We start from the raw sequence: 26585 nt of genomic DNA on the forward strand, positions 1-26585 counted from the left end.
GCTGGGTTCACAGTGCGTTTTTGAAGGATGAAAAAAAACGCATCTTTTTTTTAGCGTGTACAAAAACGTGGTCGACCAAATTTTTGCAAAAACGATGGATTACAAAAAAACGCAGTGAAAACCCAGCCTTAGGTCTGCATCCAGCTTGTTCAGCAACCAGTATTCAAATACCTAGCGAGCGGCCGTGAGTATGCTCCCCCCAGGTACCCGTCCTTTTCTGCGCTGCAATGGCACTGACCTAAACAATGCTACAGCTAAGGCTGCATTCTCACGTTTCGTGTTCCTCACAGAACATAGATGTGAAATGCCTAAAAACAGACTCTCCCCCACCCGGACAGCATCTGTAATTAGATGCTGAGAGTGGGGGAACTTCAGGCGCGCGACCCTGTCATTACAGCACGGCGCATATCTGTACAGTTCCCCCGCTCTCAGCATCTAATTACAGATGCTGTCCGGGCGGGGGAGAGTCCGTTACAGGCATTTCACCTCTGTGAGGAACATGAGACGTGGGAGTGCAGCCTAAAGCATGGCTTATACCCTCTGCTAAGCTGCACACTGTAAATATGCCCATACACTGAAATGGGCACAATGTGCTCTAATTGGTCTAAGTTTAATCCATTTTTCAATCTAGGTTGCACACCAACATGCAGTGTGAATGCAGCCTATTTTCTGTAGACCAGGCAATGTGAGGGATCGTTTTTTGGCGGGACAAGTTGAAACAAAACAAACCTGAAAAAAAGTCAAAGAAAAAATAACATAATTCTGCTAATTTTGAAGGTTTTTTTTTCTTTTCTTCTCAGTCGTAAAACTGGCAGGTGTGATGTAGCTCAAGCCCAGTCTATAAGCCCTATCGTGCCGGGTCACATGCGGCGCAGGGATGTAACCTGCTCAACCAATCAGGAGCCGAGGCTAGGCGGCCAATCACAGTGCTCTTTACATCCTGGTACCGGAAGGGCTGCGCGATCCAGGTGGGAGCTGCGCTGGGGAGCTTCAGGTGAGATCCGTGGGAGCCGGGGATGTAGGGGAAGGTGAAGCGGCGGTGCCCTGCGTGGGTATGGCGGCCACAGGTTAGGACACAAGGACAAATGGCAGGAGTACACTGCTCTCCTGGCTGGTGGCGGCCTCTGCCTGCTGTCAGTGCTCTCTGCCTCCTCCTGGCTCACAGGACGGGGATTGGTGAGCACAGGCGGGTATGTGTATATGCACCAGGTTATTGCAGGGTTTCTGCTGTGTGAGGGCAGTGATACCTGTGCCCATGTGTCCTCCCCTATGATAGAAGCTGTGGGGAATACATGTGGAGGATCTTCCTGTAACCCCTGGGCTCACAGATAACTACAGTAAATAATTGGGCACAGGATTTGCCAATGACATTAGCTGGATGTTTGTTCCAAATAACACCAATAATATGTTCTCATGTTCCTTCTGGTCGCCCACTTACCCTAAGTAACCTCTGATTGTGTCCCCTCGTTCTCAGCTTATTAAAGGAGTACTTGTGCTGCTACACACGCCTGACATCATGTATCATTAGGATGCTGGGAGCACCACAACCTAAACAATGGTTTAAACACTGGCAGTGCTGCTGGCATCATAATGATACATGATGTCAGGAGTGTGTAGTTGCAGAGTTCTCCTTTATAAGGGAAATCTCACTGCATATTTTATTCATTAGCACAGTACTATGGAGATTTAAACAGTTGTGGTGCTTCCAGCATCATACATCATACGTGATGCTGGGAGGTTCGTGAATCTAGTCTGTTGCACGTCATCCGTGGATGGAACGTGTGAATGCTTGCTTACATTTTTGGTTTACACTGCTCCCAGCCTAAGATTGTTCTATGTGCGACAGTTAATGTGCACACTACAGAACCAGGGCAGATCACCCGCCACGGATTCTGCAACTCACGGCCGCGCTCATCTCCGCCTGTGCCATAGACTTCATTCTATGGTCAGGCAGATTCTGCCGTCCGCCTGAAGAATGAACCTGTTTAGGGGCCTAGGGAGCTCACTGCATATTTATTCATTATGATGCAGTGAGTCCCAGTCATATGCTGACCCTGAAATGCAGCTAAGATATGGACCATGTGGTTCATGTTGTAAGAAGCCTTACAGGAGAAGTGTGGACAGCAACATTTTTTTTAAAGTTCCAGGGATGATGAAAAAATAACATGCACTTACCGGCTTCAGTGCTAGTGGTTGCATACTGCTGCTTTGGTCCCCTGTTTGCTTCCTAATTTGAGAGGGGAGCTGAGACGTGACATTACAGGCTCGCTCAGCCAGTCAGGTAAGTGCAGCGAACGCCACTGTGGATCCCTTGTTTGTCATTGTGAATGAGAATACATACTCGCAGAGGGATTAAAGGGGTTATCCAGCGCTAGAAAAACATGGCCACTTTTGCCCTACTCTTGTCTCCAAGTCAGGTGTGGCTTGCAATTAAGCTCCTCTTCAATGGAACGGAGTTTCAAGCCCTACCTAGACTTCTGAGTGAATAAAGGAATACTGTATATAAAAGCAGCTTCTCCTGTGTATGCAGTGCATGCAGCCAGTCTCCAGCCTCCATGTCCTGAACTACTCACAACTAGACTAGATGGAGAAGGTAGTCTTTTCCTGCTGACAGTCTTCTATGTTTCTAACTAAATATTCAACATACTTAAAGAAACACTGCTAACAATGCCAGATACCTGTAATATAGAGGTCGGCCATAGTGATATAGAGAGGGGTCACATATAGAAGGTCACTTGGGGGCACGCAATAGCACGCACACACACAGCCTGCTGCAGCCATAGCACACACACACACATACACACAGCCTGTCATAGCGCACACCACACACACACACACACACACACTCTGCTTGCTGCGGCCATAGCACACATACACACAGCCTGCTGCAGGCATAGTACACACACATCTTTCTGCAGCCATAGCACACATACACACTACCTGCTGCAGCCATAGCGCACACACACATACACACACAGCCTGCTGCAGCTATAGCATACACACACAGCCTGCTTGCTCATAATATATATTCTTGAGCAAAACTTGTAAAATTCATGTCAAAATTCAATTCTACATTATTAAAAAAATTTTTTTTAAAGCTGAAGTCAGTACATTTTTTTCCAACTCTGACTCCAGCTAAAACTAACTCCGACTCCACAGCCCTGGCTAAGCGATAATTGGCTGAATACGAACGATAATCACATGGTGTAATAGGGCCTTTAGTCTCATGTATTTTGTCGTTTCAAAATAAAATTTGAGTTGTGAATAACCATATTTCACATAGGGGCATCCTTTGGTCCCTGTTGGTTTATAATATCTAGACATTGTCAATAACACTCTATGATGTTGAGAGCAGTTTTGCATTTATGTGCATACGTTTGTTCAACTTTTCCTGCATTGTAATAATTGTAATTGTCTATTTTGCAAAAGAAAATTCCTTTTTGTCTTAAATCAGTATATCCAGGAGGCGGCCTTTCAGTGGGTTCTCCTAAGATAGGGGTGGGCAATTAACTTTCTTATTGGGCCACATGACAAATTGAAATGATTTCCGAGGGCCAGACCAATATTAACTCAGTTCTGGTGGGGGCAGCAGTGCAGCGGGATGGTTTCCCAACCTTTTCCACCTCAGGGCACCCCCTACTAAATAATGTTGTATAATATACAATAGACTTCATTCAGTGACTCACATGTGACATCTTCTTTGATCTGAGGCATTACTTTCCCTTTTCCTCTCCAGCCGGCCCAGGCCTCCATGATGATTTTTTCCAGCCAGACAAGCATCTTTGGCTCCGCATTTTTTCTTCCAACTTCCTTTTTTTCAACCAATAGGGTTCCATACAGTAGCAATTCTGCTGTTTGGTGTCATGCATAGTAAACTGAATACCAACTGAATCCGATATTTCATCATCGCTTGTGTGTGAATCTGACTTTGAACCCTCATTAAACTCAGTACAAGGATTTTAGGGCCACTGTAGAGGTAGATCATTTAACAGGGCAAGAAATAGAGGCTATATAAGGGGAAACAATGGCCTGGAGGTTCTTGAAGAGAGGCTCCTATGAATATGGGTATGGGTGAATCCTCGGTATGAGCCATACCATTTTATCAGGCTGATTATTTGGTGTGCCTGACATTGTTTCACCCAAATGATTGGTTATTTATATACTGACATGAAGGCTAATGTAGAGCCTTGGATATCATACACATCCCTGACCCCGACAAGGTTATGTACAGATAGTGGTTGTTTAGATGTCCCCCCCCCCCCCCCCCTGATTAACAGTATGGACTACTGTATGGAGAAACAGTGGGAAGTGGGAAACTACCCTGAATCTTTTTTTGACTTTTTTTTTTTTTTTAGTCACCTCATGTACAATATTACTAAATTATGACAGTTGTTTCTCTGCAATAAACTGACTTAAAGGGGTTATCCATCGCTACAAAAACATGGCCACTTTCCCCCTACTGTTGTCTCCAGTTTGGGTGGGGTTTTGAAACTCAGTTCCATTGAAGTAAATGGAGCTTAATTGCAAACCACTCCTGAACTGGAGACAGTAGGGGGAAAAGTGGCCATGTTTTTGTAGCGCTGGATAACCCCTTTAACCCCTTAAAGACAGAGACTGAAATGGCCTTAATGACAGAGACAAATTTTATGAATATGACCAGTGTCACTTTATTCATTAATAACTTCGGGATGCTTTTACCTATCCGACTGATTCTGAGATTGTTTTCTCGTGACATATTGTACTTTACATTTCTGGTAAATTGGAGTCGATAATCATAACAAATCTTTATGAAAAAAACCCAAATAATGTGAAAAAATGTGAAAAACTGCATTTTTCCAACTTTGAAACTTTTTTGCATATACAGAAAGTGGTTATACCACATAAATTATATATTAAATAGCATTAGCAACATGTCTACTTTATGTTGGCGGCATTTATTAAATGATCTTTAATTTTTTTTAGACAATAGGAAGCTTAAAACATTAGCAGCAAATTTCCAAATTTTCAGTAAAATTTCAAAATCAGATATTTTTAGGGACCTGTTCAGGTTTAAAGTGTATTTGAGGGGCCTGTATGTTAGAAAGCCTCACAAAGCACCCCATTTCAGAAACTGCACCCCCCACACTCTGCAAAAGCATATCCATAAAGTGTTTTAACCCTTTAGGGGAGTCACAGAAATAAAAGCTAAGTGTGTAAGAAATTTGAAAATTTTAATTTTCTGTGCAGAGATTTTATTGTAATCCAATATTTTTCATAATTATAAACCTATTACCAGAGAAATGCACCCCAATAATTATTGCCCCGTTTCTGCAGTTTATAGAAATACCCCATATGTGGCCCTATTGCGCTATTTGACGCAACCACAAGCCTCAGATACAAAGGAGCGCCTAGTGAATTTCAACGCCTCCGTTATATTTGGTCATTTCTGACTGTACCACTTCAGGTTGGCAGAGGCTCTGGGGTGCCAAAACCTAAAAAACACCCCTAAAGGGACACCATTTAGAAAACTACACCCCTCAAGGAATGTAACAAGGGGTGCGGTGAGCATTTGGACCCCACAGGTGCTTCACAGATTTTCCGAACAATATGGCGTGAAAAAAGAAAAATGTATTTTTTACACTAAAACGTTGTTCTAGCCTTCAATTTTTCATTTTCTTAAAGGGATAAGAGGAAAAAAAAGACACAAAATGTGTAGCGCAGTTTCTCCCGAGTACGGAAATACCCCACATGTGGCGATAGAGTGCCAAGGGGGCGCAGGACGAGCCTCCAAAGGGAAGGAGCGCCAATTGGCTTTTGGAAGCTGAATTTCACTGGAAAGGATTTCAAGGGCCATGTCGCATTTACAGAGCCCTGGGGCTGCCAAGACACTGGAAACCCCCCACAAGTGACCCCATTCTGGAAACTACACCCCTCAAGGAATCTAACAAGGGGCACAGTGAGCATATGGACCCCACTGGTGACGGGCACAAATGTGGAACAATGTGACGTAAAAGTAAAAAATTTCATTTTTTCACTTTCATGGCACAAATGTGCCCGTCATCAAGGGGTCCATATCCTCACTGCACCCCTTGTTAGATTCCTTGAGGGGTGCAGTTTCCAGAATGGGGTCGTTGTGGGGGGTTTCCAGTGTTTTGGCAGCACGAGGGCTCTGTAAATGCGACATGGCGTTCATCATCCATTCTAGCCAAATCCAACCTCCAAAATCCAAATGGCGCTCCTTCCCTTTGGAGGCTTGCCCTGCGCCCACATGGCGCTTTATGTCCACATGTGGGGTATTTACGGACTCGGGGGAAATTGCTCTACACATATTGTGTGTTTTTTTCTCTTTTAACCCCTTGTGAAAATGATAAATTCAAGGCTAAACCAACATTATAGTGTAAAAAATGTAATATTTCATTTTCACGCCACATTGTTCCACATTTGTGCCCGTCACCAGTGGGGTCCATATGCTCACTACACCCCTTGTTACATTCCTTGAGGGATGTAGTTTCCATAATGGGGTCACTTGTGGGGGGTTCAACTGTCTTGGCAACACAGAGGCCTTTTGAATGCAACATGGCCCCTTAAAATCCATTCCATCCAAATCCAGCCTTCAAAAACGAAATGGCGCTCCTTCCCTTCGGAGGCTTACCCTGCACCCGAATGGCGCTATATGTACACAAGTGGGGTATTTCCGTACTCAGGGGAAATTGCTCTACACATTTAGTGGTTTTTTTTATCTTTTAGCCCCTTGTGAAAATGAAAAAATCATGACAAGATTAATGATTTAGAGTAAAAATTTTACAAAAATTACACTAAATGTTGGTCTAGCCTTGATTTTTTCCATTTCCACAAGGGGTTAAAAAAGAAAATTAACACAAAACGTGTAGGGTAGTTTCCCCTGATTACGAAAATACCCCATATGTGGGCATAATGTGCCATATGGGCACAGGGCAAGCCACCAAAGGGACAGAGCGCCATTTAGAGGCTGGAATGGAGGATGGAGGCCATGTCGCAATTACAAAGCTCCTGTGCTCCCAGGTCAGTAGATACCCCCGACAAGTGACCCCATTCTGGAAACTACACCCCATAAGGAATCTAACAAGGGGTGCAGTGAGCATATGGACCCCACTGGTGACAGGCACTTACGTAGAACATGTGCCGAGAAAATAAAAAATACCATTTTTTTTATTTTCACGTCCCAAATGTGGCCGTCACCAGGGGGCCATATCCCCGCTGCCCCCCTTGTTAGATTCCTTATGGGGTGTAGTTTCCAGAATGGGGTCACTTGTGGGGGGTTTCTACTGTCCTGGCCGCACAGAGGCTTTGTAATTGCATCATGGCATCCTCTAATGGGAATGGCGGCCATACCTACTTAGCTGGGGAAAAGGGACAATTCTAATTTATTTGGGGGTATTAGGCCAATTATTAGTTTATAAGGTTGGAAATGACAGGTGTCCATCAAATTCAACCTGTGTTGATCCAGAGGAAGGCAAAAACCCCTCGTGAGGCAGACGACAGTAGCCTCATCACAGGGAAAAATTCCTTCCCGACTCCATAATGGCGATCAGAATAATCCCCGGACCAACGTGACCCCTGAAATAGGAATAAGGGACAGAATTTAGATAATGTAAAACCCCAGTGACGTGTGGTACGCCTTGGAGCGATCCAGTATGCGGAGGCCAGGGTGATCAGGACAGGCGTCACACTGGAAATGGTGTCCTTCTTGATCCCCCTGTTACCCCACACTCTGCACTTCTTCTGGGGTCTCCCTTTCTCCAGTGTGGGGGACGTCACCTGGAAAATGTTGTCCTGGTGCGATACGGGGTCCTTCATATCCAGAAGCGCTGGGTCCGCTCCATGGCTGCTAAATATTAGGGCGCTATTACTACTTCTGATATGTTCGGATCGTGCCGCAAGCTACAGGGCAGCGAGGGACCGGAAGAGGGGGCGCTGGTATAAAGGTTATCCCCGTACAGGTGGTAACCTTTATCCAGCAGTGGGAAGATCAGTTCCCGGACGATCTTCCCACTTGTTCCGAGGATGGGGGGGGAGGGGGCATCTGGGGCTGGATTCGGGTGTTCCTTCCTACATACACTCTAAGGGTACATGCACACTGCGGAATCGCGACAGATAACCCTTCGTGCATTCCGCAGTTGGCACCCGCCGGCGGACTGATGCAGGCGCACGTCTCCATCCGTGTCATAGACTCCATTCTATGCACAGGCGGATTCCGCTCTCCGTCCAACGTGTTCATTCTTTGGACGGACGACGGAATCCGCCCGTGCATAGAATGGAGTCTATGACACGGGTGGAGACGCGCGCCTCCATCAGTCCGCCGGCGGGTGCCAGCTGCGGAATGCACAAAGGGTTATCCTTCGCCATTCCGCAGTGTGCATGTACCCTAAATCTGTAAGTGTACCCTGAGGTACTCTCACACAGTTTGTAGAATTTCACACCATACCGTCATCTCTTATTGGGACGGTACTGGCGGAAAAGACGTGTCTGGGGGGCAGCGTACGCTACGCTACCCCCAGATACGTCACTGGATGATGAGGATGAATGGAGGAAAGAACGATCCCCCCCCCATTCATCCTCACTGGCTGTTTCGGTGTCGGAGGCAATAATAACGTATCCCTCTGACACCGAAAACACCCTGGGGGCCGTCTTTATATGGGGACTAGTATATGGGGTATGTAGTGGTGTAGTGTCAAACTTTATTCAATGTAGTGTGGTGTAATGTAGTGTTTTTAACGTGTTTTTTTTACAGTAAGTATAAAAAAAACCTACGCCAACAAAGGAGTTGCTGATAAATGCCGCACTTATAAGCAGACCGTGGCAGTAGAATATAGAAAAAAAACACCCTACGCCAAAAAGGAGGAGTTGCTGATTAGCAGCGCACTTTCGTGCGATGCTGATCAACACTCAGCGGCGATAGGGTGCGGAAAATAGAAAAAAAAAAATTTGGGAAAATTTTTTTTTTTTTTCTATATTCTGAATATCCCTGTAGCTGCTGATAAGTGTATTACACATATCAGCCGCTAGGGGGCAGCAGAGCGCAAAATCCGGAAAATGACGAGGCTGGAGCCGAAAATAGCCGAAAGAAGACGACGAGGACCGCCGGAAAGACCCGAAGACCGAACGGAATGACGGAGGACGCCGCGAACCCGGAAGCCGCCGATCAGGAGCCCGGGACAGGTGAGTAATGTACAAATACCTGCTCTGGACCCCTCCGCTACCTAGCTGAGGGGTCCAGGGCAGGTATTTACTATTTTGTGGGACTCTGATCGCCGTGCCACCGGCCCGATCGCCGTGAACGGCCGGCCGGCCGTTCACGGCGATCGGGCCGGTGGCACGGCGATCAACATTACTTTTTACAGTAATGGCGGTCGGTGCCGTCCTCGGACAGCACCGACCGCCATTTTTTTCCGGGTCATCGGGTCGCCGATGACCCGGAAAGGTTCCGATCGCCGCTATTGGCTGATCTGAATTGATCAGCCTATAGCAGCGATCGTAAGCACGGGGGGTGTTAACCACCCCCCGTGCCGAGAAGCTATGATTTATAGCAGGCCATCTTCCCCGACCGCTGTGTGTGAACACGCAGCGATCGGGGAAACATCGGGCGTAAATTTACGCCCTGATGCGCTAAGTACCAGGGCGCCAGGGCGTAAGTTTACGCCCGATGTCGTTAAGGGGTTAAGTTATCCAAAGCTGCAGTTGCACTTTTTTTTTATATTAAAGGGACATTTTTAAATATGTACTACGAATGTTGTATGTACTGTGATAGTTGAGCTTTTGTAGTGTATCTAAGCCAAGTTGTCTGCTTAGCAATGTCGAGATTTTCTTTTTGTGATTAGCTAACTACAAGTCTATAGTGGGGAAGAAAGATGGGATTGAAAGTGAAAGAAAGAGACAGCTAAAAGATAACCTGCTCAGTTTAGCCCTTTTAAACTTCTAAAGGGAACCTGTCACCCCTGGATGGCCCCGCACCTGATGCCGATCCCGCCACAGAGAGATATGGCTATCCGCTGATCTGTGCACTCAATATGCAGATGAGTGGAGAGGAGTCTGATGTCCATAGGAAATCACTGCTCCAGTGATTTCTTATGGATGTCGGATTCATCTTTGCTCATTTGCAGATGAGAGGGTGACCGTATCTCTGCAGTGGGAGCGGGACTGTCATTGGTGTGACTTTTAAACTAGTATACAAGCCAGGCATCTGGTCAGTAATGCCACTGCATCACCAACTCGAAACCCCAAAACCAGACTGAATTGCCAGCAAAAGCCAATTAGAGTTTAGAAGGCCTAAGCAGGGCAAGTTTATCAAGTACATTAAAACAATAAGCTGGAAAACCCCTGTAAAGCAGTCAACATTGTAGGTTTCAGCCAGTGATCTCCAGGCATACACTACTGAAAGTGGTGAAAAAAACGTTAAACTGGACTGACATTTCATGGTGTCAAAGGTTTTGCTCTGCCATGGATATCATCTTTGTGCAGTGCATACCCAATGTTTTTTATAGGTACTGGTGTTCTTAAAGGGGTACTCCAGGGGGGGGAGGGGGGAGGGGAGGGCGATACGTCTCAGCCAGTCAGTGACAGAGGCGGGATCTGAGTGGACTTGAAACGGATCCCGCCTCCGTTACCGACTGGCTGAGTGGACCTGAGACATCACGTCTCAGGCCTGCGTCAGACACCAGGAAGCAGCCGGGAACCGGGGACCGGAGCGCCGTGATGTGGGACCCGCTGCTGGAATCGGGGAGGTGAGTGGACGTAGTTTCCCTCAGCCACCTCCTCCCCGGTCCCAGAGAAAAAAATGTCCCCCCCCCTTCCCGCTGGAGTACCCCTTTAAACCTGCATTTACCTCTGCAGTAATTTTAGGAGCTGGAGTTTTGACTTTCAATCACCAAGCCACTTCTGTCTGCAGATAATGTCTTTGTATCCTGAGATATGTTTAAAGGGAATCTGTTAGGTCCATAGCAGGCACAGACATGCAGACACAGGCAATACATTGTAGCAATTATCGATCAAAGATTCGCTATAACAATTGTTCGCTAGCAATAATTAGCGATTATTACATTCACTGATTACTGTTATGAACGATTGATTTGGTCGTTAATCGTTCCTCAGGAGAGCCCACACAACATGTTTTATCGGCGAATGACTTATTACACAAACAAATATGCGAATGATCGCCGAACTACAAACAATATTATTTCAACATGTTGAAAGACAAAAATTAACGATTTTTCATTCGTTTATTCGTTGGGTGTTATTACAGGTAATTGTTCATTTCAATCATTTACTTGAGTTTTTAAACGATAATAATTCTGTGTAATATGGCCTTTAGTCTTTGCTGATGGCTTTTTGCAAAGTTATAAAATTAAAGGGGTATTCCAGGGAAAATCAATAATTTAGCAATGGAAAGGGTTAACCAAGGTTAACCCTTTCCTAATATACTTACCTGTCCGTTTTTGGCCCCCAAGTAGATCTCCCGTCCGGTCACGTGATGGTCCAAGTTGTGACTCGCGGATCCTCTTCTTCCGGTTCGGTGACGTCACCACCCGGCTGGCGACTGACTCTTTCTTATTAGCAGCAGAGCACTGAACCCTGACTGACTTGTAGTGTGTAGCCAATCAGGGTTTAGTGCTCCTGCTGTACGAAGTTAGCCGGGTTCTGATCCCCCCGGCCCCCTCCTTCTCTATCATTACAGCGATCCCCCCGGCCCCCTCCCTGTGCTATAAGCCCGATCCTCCTGGCCTTCTCCTTCCTATGTAATCTGTCCTGATCAAAGATAGCTCACCCGCACCCCCCAGTGTGCTGCGGCGCCGGCCCCCGTATCGGCACTTATTGTAAGCAGCTGTTCTCAGCTAACAGGCGCTGTGTGTGTGTGAGGCAGGAGAGAGTTCGTGCTTGCGCTGTGTACGGAGAAAGCATGAACTCTCCTGCCTCACACACACACACACACACACAGCGCCTGTCAGCTGAGAACAGCTGCTTACAATAAGTGCCGATACGGGGGCCGGCGCTGCAGCACACTGGGGGGTGCGGGTGAGCTATCTTTGATCAGGACAGATTACATAGGAAGGAGAAGGCCAGGAGGATCGGGCTTATAGCACAGGGAGGGGGCCGGGGGGATCAGAACCCGGCTAACTTCGTACAGCAGGAGCACTAAACCCTGATTGGCTACACACTACAAGTCAGTCAGGGTTCAGTGCTCTGCTGCTAATAAGAAAGAGTCAGTCGCCGGCCGGGTGGTGACGTCACCGAACCGGAAGAAGAGGATCCGCGAGTCACAGCTTGGACCATCACGTGACCGGACGGGAGATCTCCTTGGGGGGCCAAAAACGGACAGGTAAGTATATTAGGAAAGGGTTAACCTTGGTTAACCCTTTCCATTGCTAAATTATTGATTTTTCCTAGAATACCCCTTTAAGTGTTAAACCTATCTGCCTGTAGCTGCAGCTCTGTACCTGGTACAGACCAGAAAGATTCCAATTAAGTAAACTGTAAACCTTAACCTTTCTGTCAACACTGGTCTCAGATGTTCCTAATGGGAGCGTGCCAACAATTATTATTCCTGCTCTCAGATCTGGCATAGTACGCCCCTTAAAACAAAAAAACAGATGTTTAGAAAAGCACGAGTAAAGAAGTGATTGGTGGTACCACTGGTGACGGTGCCAGTTATGTCTGTAGGAGATTTTTTTTTTTTACATGGTTCTTGTTGCAGAACTGGTTATATGTGTTATTTCAGCCAAGTGCAGAAATAAAAATTCTCTATATACTATACTTTAGAAATCTTAGCCGTTTCCATGCTGCCAGTGTTTGGGTTCTTTACACCTTGTAATTACACTGATGATTTGTGTGCCACAGATAAACTCCTTGTTGGTTTCTTTCAGGTGATAGCTCTTCATCCAGAGGATTATGGCCTCTGCAGGTGAACCTGCGTCCAGTGTGAATGACTCACCACTACATGCAGATGGATCTGACAGTACTCAGCTATCAGAAAATGACTCCAAACAAAGAGACAGAATTTCCCTTGTGGACAGTACAGAGGAGTTTGAGATAATAGACAGCACTGGGGAAGATGATGATGACTTGAGTGACCTTCCACTTCTGGAAACTGTTGACAATGAGGGATTGGCCAAAACACCAACTGAAGCAAAAGAACAAACAGAAGATAATACAGATGGAAAGATAACAGAAGAGGAGTGGCTAGATATTCTAGGTAAGGAGCAGAATCCTTGTAACTATTGAATCCGTGTCCCTTGTATAGTTTGTATTTGCAATGTGCACTTAGTAAAAAGTAATACCCTTAGGGTAAACGATGACATAGTCTAGCATAAGTGTGCAAGAACTGCTATTAGAAGTCTGTTTTCCCTAAAAGCTGTTTATACACATGTAGGTTTTGCCATTTGAATAAAGCCAAAGGTGCAATAATGTAACACAGGAACTTCTGTAGATTGAATCTGGACCAATGTTCACTGTGCAATACTTTACAACAAAGATTAGGACAGTGTACTTCCATGGAGAGAAAAGACAGCCACACATGCACATCCAGCGCAGCTAAAAACACAGGGTGAGCTTTTTTCATCTGCTTCTCCTTTGTGTCATTCGGTGCTGTGCAGTAGCTCAGTGTCTGTGAGGTGTTGGGGGCCCCAGAGCCCTGGGAATTGGGGGGCGGATATGTCTGACAGCATTGGGGTTGCTAGACAACTGATTCACTCCCTCCGCAGGCACTGCTGTTGTGGCACTGAAGTGGTGTGTGGGCTTATACACTTTGATCAAATTGTAAACTAACTCCCAATGTCGGTAAGTATTGTGCTGAGAAACCGAGGATTGGTGATTAATTTATGAATGTTTAGCCATGTCTGGTTTTTTTTCTCCCCAAAGAAAGTTTTTAGTATACTTTAACAAACCTCAATTACTTACAATCTGCATTGTATTCTAGCCATGACTTGCATTCCAAATCCACAGCATTCTCTTTGGCCTCTTCCACTCATTAAAGGGAACCTGTCACCCCCCGTTCTGGAGTGACAGGCTCCCGACCCCCCGTTAGAGCCCCCTATACTCACGTGGTCCCGCTTCTGGAGATGGTCGGGTCACGGAGATCTCAGCCGCTGCAGCCCGGCGCGCGCGTTCCACAGATGAGTCCAACGCTCATAGAGAATGACGGAGCGCTGGACTCTCCTGTCATTCTCTATAAGTGTTGGACTCCTCTGAGGAGCGCGCGCCCCGCTTCGGGCGCCGATATCTTCGTGACCCGACCATCTCCAGAAGCGGGACCCGGCGGGATCACGTGAGTATAGGGGGCTCTAATGGGGTGGTCAGGAGCCTGTCACCCCATCACCGGGGGTGACAGGTCCTCTTTAATATTTCCTTTTAGACCTCAAAAACCAGGATCAGTGATGTCCTGGATAAACTAAAGCACTGGCCCTATTACATAAGGGTGGTCAGGGAAAAGTTGGAGATCACTATTTGGCAGCTTGTCCATTGTGTGGGGTAGATCTGTGCTGTTTTCTTGCTGGATGATTGTATATGGGCAGCAGTGTAATATGAAGACATCCTGTGTAATATAGAGAAGGAGGTGAAGAAGCCTTAAGTAGTGTAGCAGTAACCTCTGTCCTTAATGTGGCATTTTCTCTCTGGGAGAATGTTTTTGTTTTTCTTTGTGCTATAGCTGCAGCAGGCTGTGTGTGTGCAAGAGAGAGAGGGGTCGGGATCATATTAAAGAAGTCCTATTTACATGGTCCCATGCCGAGTTCCCGATCATGTGATACCACTGCCCACTCAAAAATGTCCACTTAGCCAATCAGTGAGTGAGGCTGGACACAGCTGCAGTTAACAAACAAAAACTGCTCTGCACTCTACTCTTTGTGGGTGTAGGTGCCAGTGATCAAGGATTCCTCAGTCCCTTAGTATTCGCAAAGTAGGGAACACGGCCCAGATTTATCACCTATGTCAGCGCCCGCCCTCCAATTTTACTTAGTTAAACAAAGTTTTATTCCAATAAGGTTTCAGACATAAACCAGCCAGACAAGTGATAAATAGAACAAAAGTAAATCAATGATGCTACTTGTTGGCAACGTTTCGGTCAGATCTCCCAACCTTTCTCGAGCCTCTGTAGCTCTGCCAAAAAAATTAAAATAAGCAATGAAATTCTACAGCTTTGTGCAGTGAATCATGTCTTAATAGTTCACATTGCATTGTCTGATAATTCTCTTAATTGTTGAGTATCTAATGTCTATTCTATATAAATCTAAGGACTATGTACCTATAATACATTATGTACAAACACATGAAAGTGCTATCCACAAACTGTAATGGCATGTTAAGCTGATAAGGTAAGTCCTAGTGCATAGTGCAGGGTATACTGGCAATAAAATATATTCAGCATGTTCAATAACCAGGAGGTAACTTGGTACATGGTGCTAAGACTCAAAGAAAAAAGATAAATGAAAAAATGGTAGGTCAATATTACTATGCTCCATACCTGTGCATGATCTGTGTGAATGTGGCATCTTCTGGCTGGCACCATGTTACTGCAGGAAGTGCCGAATGATATATGGGTCAATTGGGTCACATGATCAAAGAGAAGCTGCCATGTTACTGCAGGAAGTGCAGAATGATATATGGGTCAATTGGGTCACATGATCAAAGAGAAGCTGTACTGTGCAGCGTCATAACAACTAGTGATGAGCGAGCATGCTTGCCAGAGCTTTGTACTCGTTCGAGTATTAGGGTACTCTAAGGTGCTTGATGCTCGGAAGAGCATCTCGCGATACTCGAGAAAATGGCATCATCCTTTTTCTGCAAGTTTGGGCGCAATTTCTCAGCCAATAAACATGCAGGAGACTCTTTGGTACATTATGCGATGACGTGGGACCCATACATGTCGATAGCAGCGATTGGTTGGCCAGATCAGATGACCTTGCCATATAAAACTTGGCGCCGGCGGTGCTCGCCTCTCATGCATGCTGGAAGAGATTAGTGACAGAGCTGCTGCTTGTCAGGAAGAGCATTAGGGTGGTAATTAGCGTTCCTGTAGGCAGGGATAGTAGACAGAGAACCCAACAGCCCTTGTAAGGGCTTAACATTTTTATATATATATTTTTTTTAAGTACTCCAGACTGCGGGCTGGGACTTGCAGTGCAGCTACCACGATCTTACATAGTTACATAGTTACATAGTTAATACGGTTGAAAAAAGACACATGTCCATCAAGTTCAACCAAGGAGGGGATGGATACAGGGAAGGGGGAGGGGTGATAGGTTCTATACATATGCATTTATATTATTTTGATCTAAGAACTTGTCTAGGCCTGTTTTGAAGCCCTCTACTGTTTTTGCTGTGACCAGATCCTGTGGTAGACTGTTCCACAGATTCACAGTTCTCATGGTAAAGAAGGCTTGTCGCCTCCGGAGATTGAACCTTTTTTTCTCCAGGCGGAGGCAGTGCCCTCTTGTCCTTTGAGGGGGTTTTACCTGGAACATCTTTTCCCCATATCTCTTGTAGGGGCCATTTATATATTTAAATAAGTTAATCATATCTCCCCTTAAACGTCTCTTCTCCAGACTAAACAAATGTAATTCTTTTAATCTCTCCTCATAACTAAGATGCTCCATTCCCCTTATTAGTTTAGTTGCCCGTCTTTGTACCCTCTCCAGCTCTAGAACATCCTTTTTATGAATCGGGTTCCAAAACTGGACGGCATACTCCAGATGAGGCCGCACCAAAGCTTTATAAAGCGGTAATATTATATCCCTGTCCCGAGAGTCCATGCCTGTTTTAATGCATGACAATATCCTGCTGGCCTTAGAAGCAGCTGACTGACATTGTGTACTGTTCTGTAGTCTATTATCTACAAGTACACCCAGATCCTTCTCCATCAGTGACTCTCCCAGAATAACTCCCCCCAGGACATATGATGCATGTGGGTTATTAGTACCCAGGTGCATAACTTTACATTTATCCACATTGAACCTCATTTGCCAAGTGGACGCCCAAACACTCAGTGTGTCTAAGTCATCCTGTAACATCTGCACATCCTGCATAGACTGTACTGTACTACAAAGCTTGGTGTCATCTGCAAAGATAGAAACATTGCTGTTAATTCCATTCTCAATATCATTAATAAACAAGTTAAACAGAAGAGGGCCCAGTACTGACCCTTGGGGTACACCACTTATTACCGGGGACCATTCGGAGTAGGAATCATTGACCACCACTCTCTGGGTACGATTATTAAGCCAGTTTTCAATCCAGTTACACATTAAATTTTCCAAACCAATAGACTTTAACTTACCCATCAGACGTCCATGAGGAACTGTGTCAAACGCTTTTGCAAAATCCAGGTACACTATATCCACAGCCGCGCCGCCATCCAGGCTTCTACTTACCTCTTCATAGAAACATATTAGGTTGGTTTGACAGCTTCTGTCCTTAGTAAAACCATGCTGGTTATCACTTATAATACTATTAGCCACTACATATTTCTGGATGTAGTCCCTTATAAGCCCCTCAAATAGTTTCCCCACAATGGACGTTAAGCTTACGGGTCTATAGTTACCTGGGGAAGTTCGAGAGCCCTTTTTGAAGATCGGCATTACATTTGCCTTACGCCAGTCCCTCGGCACAATACCAGTAAGCAAAGAATCACGGAATATTTCATACAAGGGTAGTGAAATTACAGAACTGAGTTCCCTAAGAACTCTGGGGTGCAATCCATCAGGCCCTGGAGCTTTGGTTACATTGAGTTTGTTTAATTTATCTTGGACCATATCTATAGTAAACCAGTTCAGTACATTACATGTGTTAGCAGCACTGGCCCCACCCACCACAGCTCCATCCTCTTTTGTATATACAGAACTGAAGAACCCATTAAGTAACTCAGCTTTCTCCTGATCCCCAGTTATTAATTCCCCGTCGCCATTATTTAGGGGTCCTACATGCTCTGACCTTGGTTTTTTTGCATTAATATATTTGAAGAATTTTTTGGGGTTTCTTTTGCTTTCTATAGCTACCTGCCTTTCATTGTGAATTTTTGCTGCTTTTATTACATTTTTACAGGTTTTGTTGACTTCTTTGTAATGTTTAAATGCTACAGCTGACCCCTCTGATTTATATTTTTTGAATGCCCCTTTTTTCTCATTTATAGCCCTTCTAACCTCGGTTGTAAGCCATGTGGGATTGGATTTTAACCGTTTATATTTGTTACCCATAGGAATATATTTGGCAGTACAGTTATTTAATGTGGATTTGAAGATTTCCCATTTATTAGCTGTATCCGTATGTGACAGCAGCCGCTCCCAGTCTATGCCCTGAAGTTCTGCCCTTAACCCAGGAAAATTGGCCCTTTTAAAATTAAGAGTTTTTGCCCTCCCAACATGCTTTTCTTTTCTACACTTTAAGCTAAAAGTCACTATATTGTGGTCACTATTACCCAGGTGTTCATGGACAGTGACATCCCCAACCAGCTCAGCGTTGTTAGAAATAACCAGATCCAACAAGGCATCACTTCTAGTTGGCTCCTCCACAAACTGGCCCAGAAAATTATCCTGCAGGAGGTTAAGAAATTCCCTCCCCTTTGTGGTTTTAGCTGAACCGTGACCCCAATCTATATCTGGGTAGTTGAGGTCCCCCATTATCACTACTGTTCCCTCCCGGGCAGCCCTCTCTATTTGTCTATTCAACTGGCCATCTACCTCCTCAGTAATGTTGGGGGGTCTATAGATTACACCAAGAATAATTTTTTCACTCTTTACCTCCTTCTGTAGTTCTACCCACAATGCTTCCACATCATCACAGTCATCTCCCACTATTGCATCTTTTACACTCACTTTAATATCATTTCTGACATACAGACATACTCCTCCTCCCCTTCTGCCCACCCGGTCCCTTCTGAACAACGTAAATCCCTGAATATTGACAGCCCAGTCATGTGAGGAGTCCAGCCATGTCTCAGTCACACCAACCACATCAATGGACTCCTCCAGAACCAAGGCCTCCAGCTCCCCCATCTTGCTGGCTAGACTTCTGGCATTAGTAACCATACACTTTATATTACCATCGAGTTTAACCGCTTCATTATAAGAAATGGGATATATTACAGTGCTGTGGCTACAATCATCCTCACTGTTCATCCGCAACATATGGATCTCCCTATGCACTGCTCTTATCCTCCCCCCACAGGACCCTTCTCCTCCCTCCTCATTGTTCTGTCCCCTCTCTAACCTATCTGCCACTACACTACATACTTCATTGTCCTCCCTCCACATCCCTAGTTTAAAAACCCCTCCACCCCTTCTAGGATTCTCTCCCCCAGCACAGCGGACCCCCTTCCATTAAGGTGCAAATTATCTGCGGAAAACAGATTGTACCCCAATGAAAAGTCAGCCCAGTGCTCTAAAAACCCAAACCCTTCTCCTCTACACCACGACTTGAGCCATGCATTTAACTCCCTAAGCTCCCGCTGTCTTTCCTGCGATGCGCATGGCACAGGCAGTATTCCAGAGAATACCACCTTGGAGGTCCTTCCCTTCAACTTAGCACCTAGTTCTCTAAAATTATTTTTAATAGACCTCCACCTACCTTGTATCCTGTCATTGGTTCCCACATGGACCACGACAGCTGGGTCATCCCCAGCCCCCCCAAGTAATTTATCCACCCTTTCCACCACATGCCGAACCCTGGCACCAGGGAGACAGCAAACCATTCGGTTGAGGCGGTCTTGGCGACAAATTATTCTATCAGTCTTCCTGATTATAGAATCCCCTACAACCACTAACTGTCTAGGCCTACCTACAATACCATCCCGCCCACTACTAGTTGGACTGTTCCCCCGGCTGTTAGGGAGAACAGGTTCCACTAGAGCTGCCATTTCTGACACGGATGCCCTTGCATCATCACCTAACTTGGCAATTTTGCTTGGGCATATAGTAGGAGAAGTGGCCTTCCTTTTCTTGGATCCCTTACTGGTCCCTCTAACTACATTAACCCAGCTACTTACTTGGGCCTCCTGATCTATATCACCACCCTCCATCTCTAACCCACTAACTTCCTGCTCAGTGAGCCGAAGTTCCCTCTCAAGGTGGCCAAGTTCCCTCAGTGTTGCAATATGCTTCTCCAGATCTCTAACTCGAGCTTCTAGATGGGCAACATGCTCACATCTGTCACAGCGGTACTCACCCTGGAACACCTGCTCCAGTTGTGCGTACATGCGGCAGACTGCGCACTGAATGAATCCTTCCATCCTGCTAGCCATCATCCTCAGTGCAACAAAAACAGTGAAAAAGAAAGAGATTAGCACTTACCAGAACTTGTAACTCCTTCTTTCAACTCTTTTTTTAAACTCCACTTATTTTCAACCACTTGTCAGCAAGCACAGTGAGCAAGCACACACAGTGAGTGCTGAGCCTTGATTTAAGCACCTGAGATCAATTAACCCCACCCCCAGGTGCAGAGCAGACCAGAGAAAAAAAAAAACAGTTTGGACCTGTTTAACTAAGCAACTATGGCACTAGCTATCTATGCACTGCAGCAATGCACACCACACAATTGCACAAAAACAACAATATATCAGTCACTCCAAACCCACAGAATCACCAACAACTCCTTTTTTAAACTCCACTTATTTTCAACCACTTGTCAGCAAGCACAGTGAGCAAGCATCTTAGCAGTACACTGTGGTGATCGACTGCTGCCAGAAAGGGGACAGCAGGTGGTGCATACAGACCCCAAAGATGTCCTCAGTACTATTATTTTGCTGCATAGAACCTCGCTGCTCATTGTCCTGTTTAAGAGGTGGCATACACCATAAAGCACCACTTACACACAGACTCTATACGACTACCTCCAAAAACCAGTCTGACCAGTATCTGTTGTCATCTGCAGCCAGTCTGCAGGGTTGCTTTCTTTCTTTCTTAGTGAAGTCATATCCAACCTCACTGCTCATTGTCCTGTGTAACAGGTGCCATAAACCATAAAGCACCACTTACACACAGACTCTACGACAACCCCAAAAACTAGTCTGACCAGTATCTGTTGTCATCTGCAGCCAGTCTGCAGGGTTGCTTTCTTTTGTTAGTGCAGCTATATCTTCAAAATTATCTTCAGGCCTTTGACCTTGGTCCCATGTGCCTTGCCCATCTTGGTCTGGGTCAGCACTATTGTCTTGAGGTTGACCACCAGGCTGTTACCCAAAATTTGGCATAATGGTGCAATTAGGCAGCCTCAGAAGTGTCCATGCATGCTGCCCCTGCTGTTTCCTGTCCATTGCCGTGGTGTTTCCATCATTTTCTGAGATTGACAGGTTTTCATGCAATCTTCCCTGGGCTGAGCTTGGGTCCCCTGCAAAATCGGGAAATATTCGTCTCGAGTAACGAGCACCCCAGCATTTTAGTTCTCGCTCATCACTAGTCGTAACGTAACTACAGAGTGCTGTCCATGAAGTATGGGCAAGCAGTAGTGCGGGGCTGACATCTATGCGAATCCTAATTTCTAATTTATTTACTTCAACAACTATTTTCCTTTTTTTCTTCCCCCTTTTTTTCCCCATCTTACTATTATACTAATTTCCTTGTCCCATAGAGTTAACATGTATATTTTGCTCCTGCGCCACTAACATATATCTTGTATATGCTAATGCTATGCTATGTAATGTCAGAGTACTTTTATGGACATCATAATCCTTCTGCTATATTGTCCTGTGCTGCAGTATTTGTTTATGCCCAGTACACACTTTAACTTGGTGAAAATTCTATTTTCCTCCACAAGCTGCCGCTCTATTGCCTCTATATGTGGAGACTTCACTCCGGACTTCATGCCTACAGTTTTGCCCATAAATTTCTACCAGATATGTGCAGCTGACCTATATTATATACGCATGCGCTGAGGATTCTCATAGACGTCAGCCCCGCTCTAGTGGTTGCCCATATTCCATAGACAGCACTCTGTAGTTATGTCATTACGCTGCACAGCACAGCTTCTCTTTGATCATGTGACCTAATTGACCCATATATCATTCGGCACTTCCTGCAGTAACATGGTGCCAGCCGAAGATGCCACATTCACACAGATCATGCACAGGTATGGAGCATAGTAATATTGACCTACCATTTTTTCACTTATCTTTTTTCTTTGAGTCTTAGCACCATGTACCAAGTTACCTCCTGGTTATTGAACATGCTGAATATGTTGAACTAGAAAATGTACCCGGCGCTGCCCGGGTATAAAGTGTCAGTGTGTTAATTAGATTTGTTCTAAGGTGCCCAGGAGGCCAAGCTAAAGGTATTGTTTCATCTGAGTTAATCAGTGGAATTAGTATATACCTGTAGTGCATAGTTGGAGGGGTTCTGTATACCCACAATGTATAGTTTTTAGGGGTCTCGCATATCTGTAGTGCATAGTTGGGGGGGGCTTTATACCTATAGTGTATAGTTGAGGGAGGTCCTGTATACCTGCAGTGTACAGTTGGTGAAGGTCCTGTATACCTGTACTGTATAGTTTTGGGGTCCTGTATACCTGTAGTATATAGTTGGTGCTGTATACCTGTAATGTATAGTTGGTGGAGGTCTTGTATACCTGTAGTTTATAGTTTGAGGGTCCTGGATACCTGTAGTGTATAATTGGTGGAGGTCTTGTATACCTGTAGTATATAGTTCAGGGGTCCTGTATACCTGTAGTAAATAGTTTGAGGGTCCTGTATAACTATAGTATAGAGTTGGTGGAGTTCCTGTATACCTGTAGTATATTTGGGGTCCTGTATACTTGTAGTATAGAGTTGGTGAAGGTGCTGTTTACCTGTATTATAGAGTTGGTGTAGGTCCTGTATACCTGTAGTGTATGGTTTTGAGGTCCTGTATACCTGTAGTGTATAGTTTGGGGTCCTATATACCTGTAGTATATAGTTGGTGGAGGTCCTGTATACCTGAAGTATATAGTTGGTGGAGGTCCTGTATACCTGTAGTATATAGTTTTGGGGTCCTGTATACCTGTAGTGTAAAGTTTGGGGTCCTGTATACCTGTAGTATATAGTTTTGTGGAGGTCCCGTGCACTTGTAGTGTATAGTTTTGGGGTCCTGTATACCTGTAGTGTCCTGTATACCAGCAGGGTTTTATTTACCCATATGGCAGTGTTATGCAGTCACAGTGTGTCGGTATTGGTCATGTCTGGTATGGGGGTGTTATCCAGTCACAGTATGGCGGTATTGGTCAGGTCTGGTGTGGCGGTGTTATCTAGTCACAGTATGGTGGTATTGGTCAGGACTGGTGTGGCGGTGTTACCCAGTCAGAGTTTGCCGGTATTGGTCAGGTCTGGTATGGCAGTGTTATCCTGTAACAGTATGGCGGTATTGGTCAGGTCTGGTATGACAGTGTTATCCAGTCACAGTATGGCGGTATTGGTCAGGTCTGGTATGACAGTGTTATCCAGCACAGTATGGCGGTATTGGTCAGGTCTTATATGACAGTGTTATCCAGTCACAGTATGGCGGTATTGGTCAGGTCTGGTGTGGCAGTGTTTTGTTTTTGTTTTTTTTTTTTAATTCTTTATTTATCCACAACAATGAACCAGACGGAGCCCAGCGGACCCCACGGGCCGAGGACCAGAAGGAACATAGAGTCAAACATGGAATTATATCAAAAGTAAGTATAAAAAAACCAACAAGTCAGTAAGCAAAAGTGAGAACCATGTGTATCAGCTGGGACCGCCCCAGAGGGCCCGCCACCCCCGTCCAGCCCAAACCACTTTTTTCCACTTATCCAATAACATAAACGGCGGTGGAGACCACCACCAAACGGTAAACTTCAGAAAAAGAGCAAAAAGGACATAGAAAGTAGGAAAACAGAAAAGACAAGAGAAGAGACACAAAGACAGCAGGAAAGAGAAGGGTAGGGAATCGAGGAGGTAAGGAGGGAAAAAGGGGGGGGGGGTGGTATGCCCTCGGCTACTCCTACAGCGCAGGGGAATAGCGCCCCCCGCTGTCTCAAGGAGCCGTCCGGGTGCGCCTCTAAAGTTTAGGATTGAGATCTCAGAAGGTCTCTGTACTCGACCGACTCCTAAAACTGCAACCAGGGAGACCAAGTGGCATGAAAGCGTTTGTTTCTGGCATGTAATTCAGAGGTGAGATCCTCCATATGCATCATATCATTTACTTTAGATACCCACAACGACACTGGTGGGGGAGAGCGTGATTTCCAACACAACGGAATGCATGCCCTGGCCGCCATCACCAGGAAACTCAGCAACGACCGTCTGTATATTTTTAGCGGAATCCCGCAGTGCTGAAGAAGGAACAGAGCCGGACCCAGATCGCAGGCCGTGCCAGTGACCATTTTGGTCACCCTCGCTACTTCCGACCAGAAGTGATGTAGTTGCGGACATTCCCAAAACACATGCAAGAACGTTCCCTCATCAGCCTCACATCTCCAGCAGACCGGGTCTACCTGGGGTATCATTTTGTGCAGTTTGGAGGGTACTCTGTACCAGCGGGACAGCAATTTATATCCAGCTTCCTGATACTTAGAGCTGATGGATGACTTATGAGCCAAGTGTAAAATTCTCTGTCTCTGAGAGTCAGTCAGGGTGATCCCCAGGTCAGATTCCCACGCCAGCAGGAAGGCAGGAGGGGGTTCCTCCGGGGTAGTAATTAATAGTTGATACGTCAGGGACAGTGTGTGGCGGATCGGTTCATTAACCGCGCATATAGATTCAAAAGGGGTGGGAGAGCCCATAAAACAGCTGGAGGTCGGGAGAGAGGCCATATAGTGGCGCAGTTGTGTTACACGCCAGGGTCCTAGCCCACAAGGCGCCGATATATCTCCCAAGATCTCCGCCGAGAACCATTGACCATTTTGCAAGAAGTGACCAGCCCTGAAAGTCCCGGCCCCTATCCAGTCACGGAAGACCCTATCCGTCAAACTAGGACTGAAATCTGGATGTCCCAGAATGGGCGTCATACTAGATGTTAGAGGGACAAAGTACTTCCTTATCACCTTTTCCGAGCACGCAGCCAGTGTGGGACCCACAGTGGGATGGTATTTAAGATCCGGGATGCGATCCCCGGGTATCCACGGAAGACCCTTCAGCGGCAGCCCCGTATACGACTGCTCAATCTCAACCCACGGTTTCCTTGCCCCATTTCTACACCAGTCCACTATGTGTGCCAGCTGAGCAGCCAGATAGTATTTCTTAGTGTCCGGACGACCGATCCCTCCCAGTTCCTTGGGGCGGGTGAGAAACGCTTTCCGAATGCGTGCCGACCTGCCCCCCCAAATAAATTGCGCCTGAGCCGCCGAAAGGGAGCGGAAGAACGCCGAGGGGACCCGAATCGGAAGGCACTGGAAAAGAAACAACAACCTAGGGAGGACATTCATTTTATAGATCGCACAGCGACCAAACCATGTGTGAAGGCCCTTCATCCACCTAGCGCAATCTGTCTTAATGGTGTTCAACAGAGGAATATAATTAAGCTGGTAAAGGGTACTCAGATCCCTTGCCAAGTGTATTCCAAGATATTTGATAGAACTAGTCGCCCACGTAAAGCTGAACGAGGAACGGAGCTGGACTACCAACTCGTCCGCAATAGAGACATTTAAGGCTTCCGATTTTGAAAAATTGATCTTGAAATTAGAAAGCCTAGCATAGGAGGCGAATTCCGTCATTAAGTTAGGGAGTGCAACGCGTGGATTGGAAATGAAAGAGTAAATCATCGGCGTAAGCCGCAATTTTGTAGTGGGCTCTGCGCAGCTTGACACCTGCTATGTTCGGATTCGCTCTGACATGGCACAGAAAGGGCTCCAGAGTAAGTATAAATATTAGAGGGGAGAGAGGGCATCCCTGCCGGGTGCCATTATGGATCTGTAGGCTGTTTGATAGGATCCCATTCACTCTAACCTGGGCGCTAGGGGCCACGTACAACGAGGACACCCAAGCAAGGAAGGACGGCCCCACGCCCACATATTTTAGAGTTTCCACCATGAAGGACCAATTAACCCTGTCGAATGCCTTTTCGGCATCGGTGGACAACAACATTAGAGGAGAATCCAAAAGATTCATTTTGTGGATCAGATTAATGGCCTTCATGGTGTTGTCTCTTGCCTCCCGCCCCGGCATAAAGCCAGCTTGGTCTGGGTGTATGATGGAATCAAGAAAAGGCACCAGACGGGAGGCCAGGATTTTGGAAAAAAGCTTCAGGTCCACATTCAAAAGGGATATAGGCCTGTAGCTAGAGCAGTGGGAGCCATCCTTGCCCGTCTTGGGCACGACCGCAATGTGGGCCCGCGTAGCATCCAGCGGCAGGGAAGTCCCCCCCGACACAGAGTTAAAGGCTGTCAAGAAATGGGGACTGAGTATGTCTAGAAATGTCTTGTATTATGTGAGCCCGAACCCATCAGGTCCCGGGGATTTGCCCGCTTGCGTGGACTGTACTGCCACTGCGAGTTCCTCTGCTGTTATAGGTGCCTCCATCGACTCCACATCCTCATGGGACAAAGTGGGCATGCCACTCCGTGCAATATACTGACGGATCTTATCCCTAAAGAGAGGATCTGTAGTGGCTGGGTTACCCTTGTCCAACGAATACAATTCTGTGTAGAATCGCTGGAACGAT

General features: G+C 46.0%; 1 protein-coding gene across 3 annotated transcripts in view; it reads left to right on the forward strand.

Annotated features, from left to right (window-relative positions):
- The first annotated feature begins 902 nt into the window (after positions 1-902).
- The window catches only part of FKBP8 (FKBP prolyl isomerase 8), a 102354-nt gene continuing 76671 nt past the window's right edge, over positions 903-26585 (forward strand). For 2 of the 3 annotated variants that reach the window (XM_069962484.1, XM_069962482.1), the window contains exons 1-2: positions 903-994; positions 12876-13204. In XM_069962484.1, the coding sequence (XP_069818585.1) occupies positions 12901-13204 (304 nt within the window). In that variant the 5' untranslated portion in view covers positions 903-994; positions 12876-12900. Of the gene's footprint in view, positions 995-1029; positions 1068-12875; positions 13205-26585 lie in introns of those variants that run through there. The other variant, XM_069962483.1, reaches the window with a different exon arrangement.

This window comes from Dendropsophus ebraccatus, chromosome 3 (genome assembly GCF_027789765.1).
Source record: "Dendropsophus ebraccatus isolate aDenEbr1 chromosome 3, aDenEbr1.pat, whole genome shotgun sequence".
Classification (NCBI taxonomy): domain Eukaryota; kingdom Metazoa; phylum Chordata; class Amphibia; order Anura; family Hylidae; genus Dendropsophus; species Dendropsophus ebraccatus.